Source organism: Vipera berus (genome assembly GCF_964194415.1).
Source record: "Vipera berus genome assembly, chromosome: 5".
NCBI classification, from domain to species: domain Eukaryota; kingdom Metazoa; phylum Chordata; class Lepidosauria; order Squamata; family Viperidae; genus Vipera; species Vipera berus.
In genome coordinates, this window is record NC_138207.1 from 14,162,633 (window position 1) to 14,181,293 (window position 18,661).

Sequence of the window (18,661 nt, forward strand, 5' to 3'; positions counted from 1 at the left end):
AAATGCACAGCTACTGTACATAAAATTGCTCTCAAATAGGAAGTGGGGATAAATTTATTTGGGTCATCTTGTAATACTCATAAAATTACACATTTCCAGACCAGTAGGTACCTCAAAATTCAATACTTTCCAAAACTTCTCTGAACTTTGCATGTTGTAGTTCTCAAGTATGTGAAATTGTTGTCACTAGAGAAAAGTGCATACAATCACATTTGTGTGAAAATAACACAGAATTTAATTTAATTTAATTTAATTTAATTTAATTTAATTTAATTTAATTTAATTTAATTTAATTTAATTTAATTTAATTTAATTTAATTTAATTTTTATACCGCCCTTCTCCCGAAGGACTCAGGGCGGTGTACACGGCAATACAATAAAATACAATATACAAAAATTAAAAAAAAATATTAAATACAATAGCCCAATTTAATAAATTACAAAACGTTAAAATACCCCTAAACCCATCAGACCAGGCCGGCTTGTTCAAATAAATATGTTTTTAGGTCACGTCGGAAGGAGCGAAGGTCGGGAGCCGTCCGAAGCTCCACCGGTAAACGGTTCCACAGGTCTGGCGCGCCCACAGAGAACGCCCTCCCCCTGGGGGCCGCCAGTCAACACTCTTTCACTGACGGCACCCTAAGGAGGCCCCCTCTGTGGGAGCGCACTGGATGAAGGGAAGTTGATGCTGGCAGCAGATGTTCCCGTAAGTAACCCGGACCCATGCCATTTAGGGCTTTATAGGTCATAACCAGCACCTTGAATCTTACCCAGAGGACAACTGGAAGCCAATGCAGCTCACAGAGTAGAGGTGTTACATGGGAGTATCGGGAAACTCCCACCACCACTCGCGCGGCTGCATTCTGCACCAGCTGAATAATATAGTGCATTAAGAAAAAAAAACAATGTATAATTGCAGATATAAAACATGCAAGACAAGATGGCACCTTAGAAATAGAAGCACCAGGATATTTATTTATTTATTTTATTTATTATTGGGACTTATATGTCACCCTATCTCCCGAAGGACTGAGGGCGGCTAACAACAATAACATACAATAATACAGAAGTTAAAATAAAAATTAAATTAATGGCCCCTGTAGAATAAATTAAAATTAAAATAAATTAAAAATTAGAGTTAAAAATTAAAAACATAAATTAAAATCCCTGTCAGTCCAGGTCAGCCAGGTGGAAAAGGAGTGTTTTGAGGCCGCGGCAAAAGGACTGGAGATCTGGGGCCATCCGAAGCTCAGGGGGGAGCTGGTTCCATAGGGTTGGCACTCCCACAGAGAAGGCTCTCCCCCTGGGGGTCGCCAGCTGACATTGTCTAGCCGACGGCTTCCTGAGGAGGCCTTCTCTGTGTGAGCGTACTGGGCGATGGGAAGTTGTTCCCGGCAGCAGATGGTCCTGCAAGTATCCCGGGCCTAAGCCATGTAGGGCTTTAAAGGTAAGTACCAGCACCTTAAATCTCACCCAGAGGACAACTGGTAACCAATGCAGCTCATGCAGGAGGGGTGTAATATGGGAGTATCGGGATGCTCCCATCACTACCTGCACGGCCGCACTCTGAACCAGCTGAAGCCTCCGGGTGGTCTTTAAGGGCAGCCCCATGTAGAGAGCATTGCAGTAATCTATACGGGAGGTAACGAGTGCGTGGGTGACTGTACGGTCCAGAAAGGGGCATAACTGGCGTACCAGGCGAACCTGGGCAAATGCCCCCCTAGCCACGACTCCAATATGATCTTCAAAATTGAGTCGTGAATCCAGGAGACATTCCTGTTTCACCTTTTTATGATTTTTTTTTTTTCAAATGAATGCAGACTTATGACTGGAAAAATGAAAAGCTGACAAAAACTGTGATTTAGCCCTATCAAAAAATGCTTTGTTCAGTGCTAATATTCCCCAGATCAGTTTCCTCCCTTGCTCCCGTTTATGGAGTGTGTTGGATGTTTCAATTCCTAGTGCGATCAATCAAACTACGTTGTGCAGCTCTTCCATCTTTGCTTCCATAACATTTACTTTATGGGAAAGAAAACAGATGGAAGAAGCAGTGGGATGCAAAAAAATTTGAAATGGGAGATAAGCCCTCTACGAGTCCATGTTTGAAGAAAGACAAATGTGCAATAAAAACATCATCTGCTTTTGCTGCATCTCTCCTTTGTAGCATAAATTTTCTTATCATTTTACCATAGATTTTCTTATTATTCTGCACCATCATGCAGACACGAAGAACTTTCCTAAAGCTTAATTGGCACTTTAGCACCTTAAAGCTATTATCCCGCTTTTGATTCCATCCATGGCAGGATGGAAATCAGAGGTATCTATGTGGGGAGGACAGTCAGAAAAGTCAAGATAGCTGTTGTGATCTAATTACTATACTCACAGTTTAGATTTCTTGGTGCAACCTTTAGGACATGGCTTTTCAACCAGTGGTACGGGTACCATCTGTGGTACATTGGCACCTAGCAGGTGGTACGTGAACCGGTGGCAGCACTGCAGAAGCCTGAGTGAGAGACGGCTGGAGCTGCAGGGCTGTCAGGGCTCAGCAGAAGCGCCAGGATCAGCACTTCTTCAGGGCTGTCAGGTCTCAGTGGAAACGCCAGGATCAGCTCCAGGCTTCAGCTGGAGCTTGGCACTGATCCTGGCACTTCTGCTGAGCCCAGAAGAAGCGCTGATCAGCTGGAATGTTGCAGCATCTCCAGGGTATTGTGATTTACATTCAGATGCTTGGGAACTGATTCATATTTATGATCGTCACAGTGTCCCAGGGTCATGTGAAGTGACCAAAACCTGCTGCAACCACCAAGCGGACAGGGGGAGAGAATAAAAACCACACACACACACTCCGCCCAACCCCTGCTGCCAATCCTCAACAGAAATGCTCATAACAATGAAAACCTTGGACAGGAGGAAGAGCACCGCCGGGCGGGCAGGCAGATGTCTTGCTCGGCTGTGGCTTGAGGGGCACTTTTTTCAGTGCCATTGTAACTTTGAACAGTCACTAAGCTAACTGTTGTAAGTCGAGGACTACCTGTACTTCATCACTTTTTTCCTTTTTGGGGGGGGAATCATCAAGTTTTTGACACCTTTCTAGGCGACTGGTGGTAATCGGATGTTGCCATATCCTAAAAGTGGTACAATGGGTGAAAAGGTTAAAAAGCCCTGCTTTAGGAGGTTTAGCCAGGTAGAACACAGACACTCTTGACAAACAGCAATGTCATATTGAAATGTTATGGATTTCAACCCCAAATCTAGAAGCTCAGTGGCTTAATGACATTGGAGATGGTCTCTGCTCCAGCAGTTCAAGTCCTAGCACTGTGTGGCAGGTGAGCTCCCATCATTCACCTCAACCTCTATTCATCTTGCACTTCAAAAGCATGTTCTATGCAAGAAGATAAATAGGTACCACTTCGGTAAGGAGACGAGCCAGCACCTTCCTGGCTGCGGTGCCCATTTGCAAGGTGGCTTCAGTGGAAGGAAAAGGGCTTTGGATGGTACTGCTCATATTTCTTTCTGGTGTGAAGTTAGCTCATCCTCCTGCAGTGGATCTTGGAAAGCATGCAAGTGTGTGTCTAACAGAGCTGGTAAACAGGCAGCCAAACTACTACTCTGCATTAGCATTGTAGTCTCCTGGCTAATGTAACAATGCCATATGCTAAATAAAAAAATACCCAAATATGGCAATAATAGAACTATAAATAATGTGACATTGTTTAATCTCCAGAAATGGATTTCTAACACTCTTTCTAGGCTATAGAACATGTACAAAACAAACATTTGAAGGTTTTAAAAGAAAGGTTAATTGCACATGTTTGAAGCAAAGTTTTACTGGGATAGAAAATGAGATAATCATAAGTGTTATTCAAAAATCTATGTAAATAATAAATAGTGATATCAAGTATCCGTTGCAATTCTGACACAGATTATTGATTTAGTTCATTCTCTGAGGGCTCCAGGAAGCTTCCAATGTCTAATTCTAAAATCTAATTCTAAAATCTAAAATCTCTTCTATAAGAAGAGTATTTATTACAGACAGGAGGCAAATGTTTCATCTTGGTTAATAATATGCCAAATTACCTTTGGATGGTTTAGAGTACTGTATTATGATACTCAATGCACTCAATGTACAAAGATACAATGCTAACAGGTACCATTTGTTAACTTTCTACTGTCCACCAAAGTCAGTTGGACTAGAACTGTTACTGTCTCTTCTTTAAATTCTTGATCAACAAATATAGTAAAGTGATTAAGATAACAGAGGTATATAAATGAGATATACATTGAAGCCTCCATTTGATCATAGGAATCATTTGATAAATTAGAGCCAAGCCCTCTTTCTTCTACTGTATCTTTTTTTTTTTCAAAAAATAAAATCAGTTCATTAGAGAAAGGGTTTATAACATTTATAAATTTGGGTACTAAAGAAACAAGAAACAATTAAATGCAGCTTTACAAAACCACACCACAGTTATTACTTTCAATTCAAAAATCAGAAAGAAAAAATGCACTGGGGAAAATCCAGAACTAACCTTATATAGCAAAGGCATCTGTCCAAGTTTCAAAAGAGCTATTTTGCTGGACACATTAGTAAACTGTTTAATCCTGAGCAAATCTTCTGGACTTCCATATTGTACATCAAAGACTTCAGCCTAGAAAAACAAAAAGATGGATAATTGATTAGCATATTCTTTTTTCTATATATTAGGAATGAATAGGCAGATGGTATCCATAGATGTCTGGCTTATTCGCAATACTTGGTGAGAGAATCACCTGTTTGTCTTTACATGTCCATGAATATTATTTTGCCATTTATATGTGTTCACAATATTTTGTTCCCATGGACTCCACTTGCTTAATCAACTTATGCATATACATGTTAAGTAGTATGCACTACATTGTTACAATTGCATTGTTACTTATCTGCAGGTTTGTTTCTGTAAATGGAAATGTTCTTCCACTTCAAACAGAGGACAATTCATAGCTCATTGATCAAACCTAGAAGAGTGACACAGAACAGCATATAGATTTTACATCTCCTCTCTATAAATTCTTCTGAATATCACCCATGTAGTATCTTCCCATTCATTAAGCATCTATGTAGTCATAAATACACAGCCTTTATCTACCTGCAAAACACAGTCATATATCACACAGAAGAATAGTGCTTAAAGTCCATTAGAGATAGGTGATATTTTATCACACTCTATAAGATATTGGAACAATATGGTAGGTGTTTCATTAGTGGATAGAGACAATATGTTAACTTTGTACAGCAATAGCAATAGCACTTAAACCTATATGCTTCATAATGCTTTACCAACCTCTCTAAGCAGTTTACAGAGTTCTCCTATTGCCCCCAATAATCTGGTTCCTCATTTTACCAACCTTGGAAGGATGGAAGGCTGAGTCAAGCTGGAGCCGGTGAGAATTGAACTGCTGGCAGTTGGCAGTCAGCAGAATTAGCCTGCAATACTGCATTCTAACCACTGCATCACCACAGCTCCTTTTATGGCAAGAATACCCACTTGCTACCACAGAGGATTCTTGTGCTTGATATATAACTGTGTTTCAAAGGCTAGATGAGGGTTGTACAAATTATTTTAATGCAATGTTTTTAAACTATTTGCTTAATAGGTTTCCTGTGAATAGGGTGTTATTTCTGTTAATTATGTTTGAATTCACACTATGTTAATACATACATGCATGCATACCTACTTCCGGATCACACTATTCATTTTCAGGGTAAACAACCCATGAAAGCAGACAGAAGAAATAGTAAACTAAAGAAATTAACAGTTTGATAAGAAAGGTCAAAGGAAAGATGATTAATTGTAGCTATTTCTTAAAAAAAAATATTCGAGTCAGTGTAGTTTTCTTGGCAAGATTTCAGAAATGGTTTACCATTGCTTGCTTCTTAGAGCCGAGAGAAAGTGACTGGCCCAAGGTCACCTAGCTGGTTTGGTGCTTAAGGCAGAGCTAGAACTCACAATTTCTAGCCTGAAGCCTTCATTACTATACCAATTAGGCTCTCAAATGTAGTATATTTTAACATTATTCCAATATCAGCCTCATTGTATTAAAACCAAGTGTAGCACGGTGTCTCAATGGTTAAGATGAGGGGTTTGTTGGCTGGAAAGATGGCAGCCCAGGTTCAAGATCTGAACATTACATGACAGGGTGAGCTCCCATCCTTCCCCCAGCTCCTGCCAACCTAGCAGTTTGAAAACATGCAAATGTGTGTAGATGGGAAGGTGACAGTGCTGGCTATGTGACCATGGAAATGTCATCAGACAGCACTGGCTCAATGGTCTTGAAATGGAGATGAGCACCATCCCTTTTGGTTGGCAGTAAAATCCACAGGGACCCCCTTATACTAAAACCTTCTCCATACCTTTCTGTTCTCATGCACCATCTTTGCTTTGTCATATCCGTGCACCATTTTATATACCAACTTACTTCTTTTTTTCAGTACAATCCCAACCATGAATTTCTCAGTCTTTTCCTTTCTCTCCACTGATTTACGTTTCCTTCAAATATTTGTTTTGTGATTCCATCTTCATTCATTCTCTTTAAATAATCAAATTCATTCAATTTACTTTTCCATCCTTGGATCATTCATTTTTCTTTCCACATTTATTCTTGATCCAATTGCTTTTTGTTATACACACATGCTCCTTGTGTACATCATATCCACTGCCTACATACTACTATATACAGTATCTACCCCAGGTCCCATGTACTACTACATTTATACTAGCATCTGCACACAGTAAGTGCAGTTTTGTTTCCATTCATTTATAACTTGCACTTTCCCTACTAACACAACTCTTTTCTCTTTGATACATTACTTTTCAGATCCATTGCCTTCATTGCCCCATAATATCTGCTTAATATTCTTTGCAAATTGTTTGGCTTCTCAGCCAACAAGAAAGCATTATCTGCACACAAAAGGACACCTACATTCACATCCCCAAGCATCTTAGCTCTAACATTACCATATGCATCCTGTTCATTATGCCTGAGGGGACAAGGGAAGATTACCTGGGCTTGTGTTATACCTGGGGGAACTTCCTTGCAGCTCAGCTGCTGCTACGTGAAACTGAGAGATATGCTTGTGAAAAATATCCAGGTATTCTCCTGTGAAAATACATGGCAGATTGTCTGATTCTCCCCATTTCAACCATTTGGAAGAGGAGCATAGTTAGAAAGACTGTGGTTGTCATTTTGGAGATAGAGTTCTCACAGCCACAGAGCACACAACCCGCTGAGTAGAACCTTCAGCTGTTTAAGTAACTGAAGCAACCTTATACATTCCCATGTGCTCCCCAAAATAAACAAACAACAATACACAAAGGGAAATGCAGCCAGGGCTTGAAAGAAACATTCCCAAATGCATCTTCAGAAATCATACCAGGATCTGTCAGATTTGCTTGGGAAAAATGATTCCACCCCATAAAATATTCTCAGGCACTGTTACTGCCATAGGAACCAAAGGGATGAGATTTTTTTTAAAAAAAATTGCTTTTAAGAAATCATGACACATTTTGCAACTGTTTAGATTCACAATGCCTAGTGCCATATGGAGACTTAGTATGCAACTTCGTGTGACTGTTAATGTAATTTGTCCAAGAAATCTTTTTTGAAAGCGAGATCATTCTGATATGCACATTTTCCTTAGTAGATTTTTACAGTGCAAATTCTTGTGGGTTAATCTCTTTTAAGGAATAGTGGACCTTTGATAGAATGGAATTTAATTTAGCAGACTTCAATGCAACGGCCAAAGTCTGTCTGTGTATATTATATGTTTCTATAGATTGGTAAAATCTCATTTGTCATTAAGATATGTAAAAGACTCATGAATATGCTCAAGCATTTAACATACATCTTCATGAAAGTTTATGAAACGGATAGCTGTCCATCCATAACATATCTGCCCTATTAGAGTTAATTCTGCTAGTTTTAATTACATTGCAGAAAGAGCCAGTTTCTAAACCAGAGCAAATATATGCAAACGTGTTTCTATTAGAAATACACATACAAAGATATCTTATTATGTGAACATTAGCTTACAGGCACGTCTATAGAGCCCAAGTGGCATAGTGATTAGAATGCATTATTGCAGGCAAACTCTGCCCACAGCCTGGAGTTTGATTCTGATGGGGGCTCAAGGTTGACTCAGACTTCCATCCTTCCGAGGTCGGTAAAATGAAGACATAGATTGTTGGGGCCATATGCAAGTGCAGATAGTTTTCAACCACAACTTTCAGTTGTTAAGTGAGAATTTGTTAAGAATGTTTTTATTTATTTATTTATTTATTTATTTATTTATTTATTTATTTATTTATTTATTTATTTAATTGGATTTATATACCGCCCTTTCCTGAAGGACTCAGGACGGTTTACAGGGTATTTAAAACAAGAAATACTAAAGTTAAAAACAATTAAAAAAATTACATCAATCCCTGAAAAAGTAAAAAAAACCAATTAAAATTAAAATTAAAATTAAAATTCTCAGCCTGGGCCAGAGAGCTCGAAGACCCAGGTCTTCAGCTCCCGGCGAAATGAACGGAGGTCAGGGGCAGTCCTAAGCTCCACGGGCAGCTGGTTCCAGAGGGGAGGCGCACCCACTGAGAAGGCCCTCCCCCTGGGTGTTACCCACCGGCAATCATTTACCGGCGGCACCCTGAGAAGACCCTCCCCATTTTACGACTTTTCTTGCCACAGTTGTTAAGTGAATCACTGCAGTTGTTAACAAAAGAGTTATTAAGTGAATCTGGCTACTCCATTGACTTTGCTTGACCCTGGGACACCACAACCGTCATAAATCCATGCCATTTGCCACATCTCTATGGAGATGCCACAATGGTCATAAGTCACTTTTTTCAGTGCTGTTGTAATTTTGAACAATCACCAGTGGCGTAGTGTGGGTTGTCAGCACCCGGGGCAAGGCAAGTAATTTGCGCCCCCTAACCTGTGGATTTTAGCACTCGAGTCTCTTCCACTAGCTCAGGAATTCTGGGAGTTGAAGTCCATGAGTCATAAAAGAGCCAAGGTTGCCTACCCCTGAGTTAGGTTCAAGGCAAAAAAGGGTCTCTGGAGAAGAGGGAAAATGCTAGTTTAAAACTGAAACAAGGCAACTTTAAGGTGCCTCAGCTGTGATTTAGGATGAGACAAAGAGAGGACATGGCGTTGAAAATGGTTAATGGGGCATGTTTGTTCCACTCTTAGTGGACGTCAGGATAAACCCCACAAGAGAATGACCTTACAACAGATGTGAATAGGCTTGGACTACCGTACGTTTGTAGATTGAGTGCATACATCACATGGAGCGATGATGGGCTTCATCAAGATTTATGATCCCACAATTGGCTAGTTTTCTCCATCTTGTCCTAAACCCTGGATACCAACCACGGTTTATGGCTTAGCATGTGGCGTGGAGTTGACCCAACATGTTAGGCGACAATGACTTCCAACTTACAATGCCTCAGCTTCCCAAGGTTATTCCAAAGCCAGAAAAGCCAACCAACCCACCCTGCAGCTTTGCCTGCTTAGGCTGTACCCCAGGAATTCATACTTGCTGCGGCGCCCAACCTATTTTCTGCCCAGACGCTGCTTATCCAAGCCAAGCCGCCTCCTTCTCTTTGGCACCTCACCCCAAAGATTCGCCGGCCTGGCTGGAAACTCTCGCTGCTGGCGACGTGTGTTGGGGGGGCGGTCCCGATCGCCTCCTGCAGGGGGAACCGAGTGGCCGCAGAGAGTCAATACGGCAGGAGGAGGAGGAGGAGGAGCAGCAGCAGCAAGCAGCCGCAGGTGCGGCAGCTGCAGTTGTTATCTTTACCTCCGGGAAAGGAGGAGACGGGGGCGGGAGCTGGGTCGGGGGGGCCGGGCTTGCAGGTTGAGAGCCAAGCGGAGGAGAGCCGCGGCGGGAGAAAGAGAGGGAGGCAAGACACCGCCAAGCCTCCCCACCCCCACCCGAGAAAGGAGGCGATCCGCAGCCACGAGAGGACGGGATCCCGCTCTGGCTGGGCGCAGCGAATGCGGTTGCTTTCTACGCTCCGCCCGCTCGCTCGCTCGCTCACTCACTCGCTCCTCCGACCCTCGGCGAAGCGGAATCGTCCCCCTCCGGCAAGCTTAATGGGCGCCCCCCCAGATGTTGCGCCCGGTGCGGCCGGCCCCCCCTGCACCCCCCACGCTACGCCACTGACAATCACTAAATGAACTGTTGTAAGTCGAGGACTACCTATAATACTTTTACATAGTAAACCACCCAGAGAGTCATGTAAAGTTAGAACAATTAGCTAGTGGGACAACTTGCCTCAAAAAGTTGTGAATAATCCAACACTGGAAGTTTTTAAGAAGAGACTGGACAGCCATTTGTCTGGAATGCTATAGGGTTTCCTGCCTGAGCAGGGGGTTAGACTAGAAGACCTCCAAGGTCCTATTCTATTCTATTCTATTCTATTCTATTCTATTCTATTCTATTCTATTCTATTCTATTCTATTCTATTCTATTCTATTCTATTCTATTCTATTCTATTCTATTCTATTCTATTCTATTGCTATGGGTTGGTATTTAAGCCTAAATGTTATTACTATTGCTATTGGATGTGAGTTTTTAATGTAGTTGTCTGCATAAAAGCAAGGCAGAACTAATTAAAGGCTTGGGGGAAAAGGCAAAGGCTATTGAAACAAAAGAAGACCCTATTCCCATCTCTAGATGTTACTCAGTGTTATGGAAGTTCAAGAAGAGGAAAAGTGCCTTTGGGAGTGAAATTGAGTCATATATTTATATATTGCTGGAGAAAAAAGTTAAACACCTTCAGTATTGAAAGGCATGGCTAAAGCTATATGGATTATGTAGTTTCTCTGGATTCTGGGCATTTTAGGCTCACTCTCATTTAATCAGCAAGGAAAATCTGCATTATTTCAGAGCCCAGAGATCATCTGTCTGGCAAAGTGTATGAAGATGTGGTCCTTATTAATCGTGGATCTCACTTTATTATGTCCAATTGAATTTACAGGTTTGGAATTCAAATCTATTATCATCCATTTCAATCAACTTCAGATCTCTGTTTTAAAAGTTGTTTCAGATTTCAAATATAAGTGAGGTATTATCAATTAATTATCAGTGAAACAATGGATGGAAATTAATCAAAGAGAAAAGCAACCTAGAACTAAGGAGAAATTTCCTAACACTGTGAACAAGAAATCGGTGGAATGCTTGCTTTCTGATGTTGTGGGTGCTCTATCACTAAAGGCTTTTAAGAAGAGACTAGACAACCACTTGTCTGGAATGGTATAGGGTAGGGGTAGGCAACCTTGGCTCTTTTATGATTTGTGGACTTCAACTCCCAGAATTCCTAAGCCAGCATGGCTAAGCTTGGAAACCTCTCCCTTTCCCCTCATCATGGCTGGCTCAGGAATTCTGGGAGTTAAAGTCCACGAGTCATAAAAGAGCCAAGGTTGCCTACCCCTGGTATAGGGTCTCCTGCTTGAGCAGGGGTTCGGACTAGAAGACCCCTGACGTCCCTTCCAACTTTGTAATTCTGTTATCAGGTGTAAAATAATCAAAATACCAAATTTTGTTCTTTGACATTTTGGGAAACCTCATGAGGTGGCAGCATCTATCCATTCTTGCATGAACTTGAAAAAATATGCAAAGTTTAGGCATCAGGAATGCCCAGATGATTTAGGAAAAAGTCCTAGGAGGAGGCAATGCACATCCATTATCTATAGCTGCCAAGAAATACAACATGGATGTTCATGAACTCACCAGGAAGTAGAGTCAGTTCAAAAGAGCATTGACTTTACTTTAAACTTTGGAAAAGATATGTAGAAAAATCTATTCCATTCATCATGTTTTAAGCATCCCTCTGGTTGTTTCAAGAAATACAGCTAACCATGTTCTACTTAGTGTTTAAATCATTAACTTTTCCCTCAATAATCTGTTCTATAGGATATGGCTGTCTGAGCTCAATATGATGATTAAGGTGATAGATTAGGATGGGAGACATCCACGTTCATGGCTACGTTCAGCCATGAAACTTATCCAGATGACTTTGGGACAGTCACTATCTCTCAGACAAACCAATCTCCCAGGTTAATTGTAGGTGTGAATGGAAGGCACGGTGCTCTATGAACTTGAGAAGGAAAGGTAGACTATGAATTTAATAAGTAACATTTGAATGCAGATTTCAGTCTTGATTTGTTTCATGCTGGACAAATTAAATTACTAATACATCAGAATTAGGAGGTAGTGATTAAAATTCAAATCAACATCACAGTCTGGGATATTGTGCTAGACTATTAAGAATGTTGCATATTCCCCCTATTAAAGGTTGCTACCCTCATTTAGAAATAGCATCTGGAAGATACCATTCTGATTATGGCATCAGTTCCATTAGTTGAGTCATAATGTTAATAAATAAATCATGTACAGGAAGCATTTTGCATAATTTACATAATGATGTCATGATGCAGGTGAAGTCACCTAGATCAGGGGTGTCAAACTGACTGGACAGGGGCCGGATGCGTCATGCCGAAAACCTGCCCACTCCATTGCCAGCAATGGGGGAAAAAGTCACGATATATCACGACACATCATGTGATCTTGAGAGTTTGACACCCCAACCTAGACCCTTTGTCTCCTCTTTGTGGACATTCACGCAAATAGAGATATAGGGTTTACAATATCCAATAGCTGCATTCCTAGCCTCTATTTCAGAAGCACACAATTTATATTCTTATAGAGATGTTCTTCCTCATTCCTGTACAGACTGTGTTAAAAATACCATATTATTTCATTCTATATGTGGAATATACAAACCTATGCTATAAAAATATATTTAGCATGGGTATATTGGTCTGTTAAAAGGGACGTGGTGGCTCAGTGCGTTAGGACGCTGACCTTGTCGATCAGAAGGTTGGCAGTTTGGCGGGTCGAATCCCGAGTGCCGCGTAGCATAGTGAACGCCTGTTACTCATCCTAGCTTCTGCCAACCTAGCAGTTCGAAAGCACGTAAAAATGCAAGTAGAAAAATAGGGACCACTACGGTGGGAAGGTAACAGCGTTCTGTGCGCCTTTGGCATCTAGTCATGCCGGTCACATGACCACGGAGACGTCCTCGGACAAGCGCTGGCTCTTCGGCTTTGAAACAAGAGATGAGCACCGGCCCCTAGAGTTGGAAACGACTAGCACGCATGTGCGGGGGAACCTTTACCTTTACCTTTTTATTGGTGTGTTATCTTTGATGTATAGAGAAGCAAGTCAGATTAGCACTTTCATTTACAAAATGGTTCATTTTCAATTCCCATTAGAACAGTAAGATAAAAGAAGAGAAGAAGCAGACCTATATTTTCTTTTTTTTTATTGAAAAGTTTTATCATACATTTTATCTTTAACAAACCCCCCTACCCCTCCCCTATCCCTCCCTCCTTACCCCTCCCCCCCTCCCCCCCGACTTCCCAGAGCTAAGTACAAGGTATAAAAAACAAAGGAAAAAAAAAGAATCATAAACAACCATATGCTCACAACCGTAAACTCTAAAATCTATCACTCTCTAGCTCATATAGGATAACTACAAAGACTATTAATATAAAATATATAAAAAAAGAGAAAAAAAAAGAGAAAAGAAGGGAAGACTTATTCAAATGCTACATGAAACTTTTTAGTCCCATATTTGTTCTGGATATACTCAATCCATTTTCTCCACTCCATAATATAGCGTTCTTGCGAATGATCTTTCAAATAGGCCGATATCTTTGCCATCTCTGCCAGGTCGGAAACCTTTAAAGTCCATTCTCCTATAGTCGGCAGTTCCTCCTTCTTCCAATACTGACCTATTAAGAGTCTTGCTGCCGTAATTAAATTCAACATCAACTTAGTGTCCACAACTGTAGCATCTGTAATTATTCCCAACAAAAAAAGTTGCGGACAAAACTTTATCCTCTGTTTAAAAATCTTCTGCATGTTCCACCAGACTTTTATCCAAAAAACCTTAACCTTTTTACAAGTCCACCATATGTGAAAATATGTTGCGTCTTCGTCACCGCACCTCCAACATTTAGGCTGATAATTCGGATACATACTTGCAAGCTTTTTAGGATCTAAATGCCATCTATAAAACATTTTGTAAAAATTCTCTCTTAGATTTTGAGCTTGTGTAAATTTTACGTTCCTCACCCAAATCCTTTCCCACGTATCCATTGTAACAACTTCTTGAATATTTTGGGCCCATTTAATCATACAATCTTTAACAAGCTCTGTTTCTGAGTCAATTTCTATCAATGCAAGATATATCCGTTTGATATGTGCGGGGCCCTGATTTCTAATTTGTTTTATCAAATTTTCATCAGTCATTGTAAAACCAATTTTCTGGTCTTCTTTCCACCTGGCCCGTAGCTGAGTATATTGAAACCAATTTTGAACAACTTTCTCTTCTCGCAAGAGGCTATATGATTTCAAACTCCAGACATTTCTTTCCAAGCTCAGAATCTCCTTGTACGTAGTCACATCATGTTTGAAACCAGCATGTATATTTTCTATTGCGTGTTTTGGAATTGCCCACAGTGGTATTTTACAATCTAGCTTATGTCTATACTTCTTCCAAACTCTCAACAATGCCTGTCTTAGAATATGCACTCTAAACACATTGTCTACCTTCTTGTCATACAACAAATATGCATGCCAGCCAAACAACAAATCGTGGCCCTCAAGATTTAATAATCTCTCTTGTGTCAAATTAATCCAATCACTTATTCCTACTAATGCAGCAGCTTCATAATATAGTTTAAGATTGGGCATTTTAAGACCACCTCTCTCACGAGTATCCTGCATAATCTTAAGTTTAACTCGTGGCCTTTTCCCTGCCCAAACAAATTTATTGATACCTCGCTGCCATTCCTCCAAATTAGAATCTTTCTTAAGAATCGGTATCATTTGAAATAAAAATAGAAATTTAGGCAGGACGTTCATTTTCACTGCTGCGATCCGTCCCAACAAGGACAATTGCAATTTTTCCCAACTCTCCAATTCTTTTTGAATTTTCCCCCATAGTTTTTCATAATTATTTTTATATAACTTTGTATTAGAGGGTGACAAAGGCACCCCCAAATATTTTACCCTTTTAACAATCTCAAATCTAGTTAATCCTTCTAAGAGAGCCTTTTGCGAAACTGTCATATTTTTGGCCAGAATTTTGGTTTTCTGTATATTAACTTTAAATCCAGAAACCTTCCCGTATTGTGTTATTATCTCCATCAGGTCCACAACAGAGTTCTCTGGCTGGGTCACTGTAACAACCAGATCATCTGCGAATGCTCTCAATCTATAATCCTGATCTCTAATTTGTATACCCTTAATTTTTTCCGAATTCCGTATTTTAACCAATAATATCTCTAATGTTAATACAAATAACAAGGGCGATAACGGACACCCTTGCCTTGTGCCCTTCTCAATATTACATGCTTCTGTCAGACTATTATTAACTATAATTCGGGCAGCTTGTTTTTGATATAATGCCCTAATCGGTTGTAAAAAATTTTCCCCAAAATCCATTTTGTCTAAAACTTTCATCAAAAATTGCCAATTCAATTGATCAAAAGCTTTTTCAGCATCTAGAAAGATTAACGCCGCAGGGATCTGGTTGTTCCTTTTCAAAAACTCTAACACATCAACTATATGCCTCACATTATTTTTCATTTGCCTACCACTGATAAACCCCGTTTGGTCCCCATGAATCACCTGTTGCAGAACCCTCATCAGTCTATTAGCCAACACCTTAGCAAATATCTTGTAATCTGTATTTAAAAGCGATATCGGTCTATAATTTTTAACTTGAGTAGCATCTTGGTCTTCCTTCGGAATCAAGGAAATAAAAGCTGTTCTCCAAGACGGTGGCACCTTTCCCCCCCTCTGGATTGTCTGGAACAGTTCCTTTAACGGTTTCATAATCTCTAATTGTAAATTTTTATAATAAGCCGCAGACAAACCATCCGTACCTGGTGCTTTATCCATCTTCAATTCCTTAATTGCTGTAAAAATTTCTTCTTCTGTAATTAATTGATTAATCCCCTCTTTTTGTACTTGCGTAAGAACCGGGATGCTAGCATTCTCCAAATATATATCAATGTCTTTTTCATTAATCTTCTCCTTAGCATATAATTTAGAATAAAAATCCACAAAAGCATCCTTAATAAGGTCCTGTTGAAACACAACCCTTCCTTTATGCTCAATTTTGTCTATATTAGAAGCCCTTTGCTTTTTCCTCAATCTATAAGCTAACCATCTACCTGGTTTGTTGGCGTTGCAAAAGGTATTATGCCTGGCAAACCGCAAATTGGTTGCCACTTGGTCAGCCATTAATTTATCAAATTGTCCTCTTAACAGTTTAATAGCCTCCTTAATCTTCCCATCCTCTGAATTCAAAATCAAAGCCTTTTCTTTTTCCTTTATTTCATTCTCCAGTTCTTTCCTCCTAGCTTCCACAGCACGTCTATGTTTATTATTCATATATATCAACACCCCTCTCATATAGGCCTTACTAGCATCCCAAACCATGTCCATAGAGGTGCCCTTATTCATATTAATTTCAAAAAAATCCTTCATCCGCTGTTTGCATTCTTCCACATTTCTCTGATTTCTAAACAAATTCTCATTTACGCGCCACGAGCGCCTATCTCTATTCTCCTTATCAATCTCTAGCCAAACTGGGCTGTGATCAGAAATAGTTCTTGCACAAATCTTCACCTTCTTAGTCCTTAAAAAAAATCATTAGTCAACAAAATAAAATCAATCCTAGAAAAAGATTGATGTCTGTCAGAAAAAAAAGTATAATCCTTTTCCTGCAAATGTCTCTCGCGCCAAATATCTCGCAGTTCCAAGTCATCCTTCATTTAAAAAAAGGATTTAGGCAGTCTAGCATGACTTGGGACGCGCTTAAAAGCTCCAGCCTTGTCCATCTGTACATCCAAAACACCATTCCAATCCCCCATAAAAATAAAAGATTTATAATCCAACTGGGTAAGCTTTGTATGAAGTAAACTAAAAAAGTCAGCTTGTTGTTGATTAGGAGCATATAATCCAACTAAAAGCGTCTTTTTACCTTCTAGCAGCAGCTCTATCATAACGTATCTTCCATGCTTATCTGCTTCAATTAAGTCTGCTGTTAAAGCACTTTTAACATAAACAACCACTCCATTTTTCTTATTCATTGCAGAAGCAACAAATTGCGTATCCAGCCTTGAGTTCGATAAATACTTTTGATCCACAACCCTAATATGCGTTTCTTGCAAACATATAACATCTATCTTGAATTGTTTTAAATATTGAAAAACTTTCTTCCTCTTCTGTGGTGAATTTAGTCCATTAACGTTCCAAGTTAAAAATTTAGTTGCCATGCATATCATCCCAAAGCTCTTGGAGCACTGCTTTGATAGGACTATCTTTTTTAGGCCGTGCTCCTCCCACTGCTTGGCTGTAAGTACGTTGTGGAAGTTCCATAGACTTCTGCTGATCTTGTTCTTTTGTTGTTGTTTTTTTGATCGTTTTAAAGCAGCACGCGTCACCCTCTGCTCTCTAGGATCATCCAGAGAAGTTGTAGCTTGATCTCCTCCAGCACCGTTCTCCTCTGTCTGTCCATCTTCAGCCTCTTGATGTTCTCCTTCTCCAGATCCCTTTGCAGCTTCCAGAAGTGATGATGGGGTTGCTTTTAAAACGTTATTGTAAAAATCACGCGCCTGCATCACAGTAGCCAGACGGTACCTTTTACCTTCATGCATCACCATCAACCCAACTGGAATCTCCCATCTGAACCTTATATCTCGTTGCTTGAGCTCTTGCACAAGAAATGTAAAATCCTTCCTCCTCCTTAAAATCTTTGGAGGGATTTCTTTTAGAACCAAAACTTCTTGATCAGCAATCACAACTTTAGAATCATAGGCAGCTTGTATAACTTCATCTCTAATTTCCCTCTTTGCAAAATAAACCACCACATCTCTAGGCAGCTTTCTCTGTCTAGCAATCCATGAATTCACATGAAACACTTTATCCATGCCTCCCTTTATTTCAGATGCTGGCTGGTTCAATACCACTTCCAGAGCCTCAGAAATCAGCTGCTTTAAATCTTCCTTAATATTCTCTTTTAAGCCTCTGATTCTAACAGCAAACTGCATCTGGTAATATTGAGCAAGACTCAGTTCTCTGTCCATTTTGTCTCTTAAATCTTCATTCTCCAATACTTTTGCTTCTAATATGGCATTCTTTTGAGTCAAATCTTCCACTTTTTCATCCAGATCTTCCACACATTCAGCCACTTTATGCACTGAAGACAAAATGTCTACCTTCATCACACTGAACTTCTGTTCCATCCTCTCTTCCATTCTCTCCTCCAATTTCTCCAATTTCTCCTCCATCTGTGCAAATTTATCACCCATTGATTCCAAAATTACCTGGGCATGTTTTTCAAGAGCATCTTGTAAATCCTTCGGTGTCAATACATCAGGAGGATGCAACGCCTGCAATGATGATTGTTGCACCGGAGAAGATCCAGCACTCCGAAGAGTTTTTGGGGGAGGTTTAGCCGCCATCTTTTACTTTCACTTGTGACGCACTTTCACTTTAAGTTTAAAAAGTCCATCAAGCTCGAGAGTAAAATATAATAAT

General features: G+C 40.0%; 1 protein-coding gene across 7 annotated transcripts in view; it reads right to left on the minus strand.

Moving 5' to 3' along the window:
• Positions 1-18,661, minus strand: part of NAALADL2 (N-acetylated alpha-linked acidic dipeptidase like 2) — a 649,741-nt gene that overhangs the window by 346,495 nt on the left and 284,585 nt on the right. For all 7 annotated transcript variants that reach the window (XM_081328125.1, XM_081328124.1, XM_081328126.1 and 4 more), the window contains exon 4: positions 4,530-4,649. In XM_081328125.1, coding sequence (XP_081184251.1) covers positions 4,530-4,649 — 120 coding nt within the window. The remainder of the gene's footprint in view (positions 1-4,529; positions 4,650-18,661) is intronic.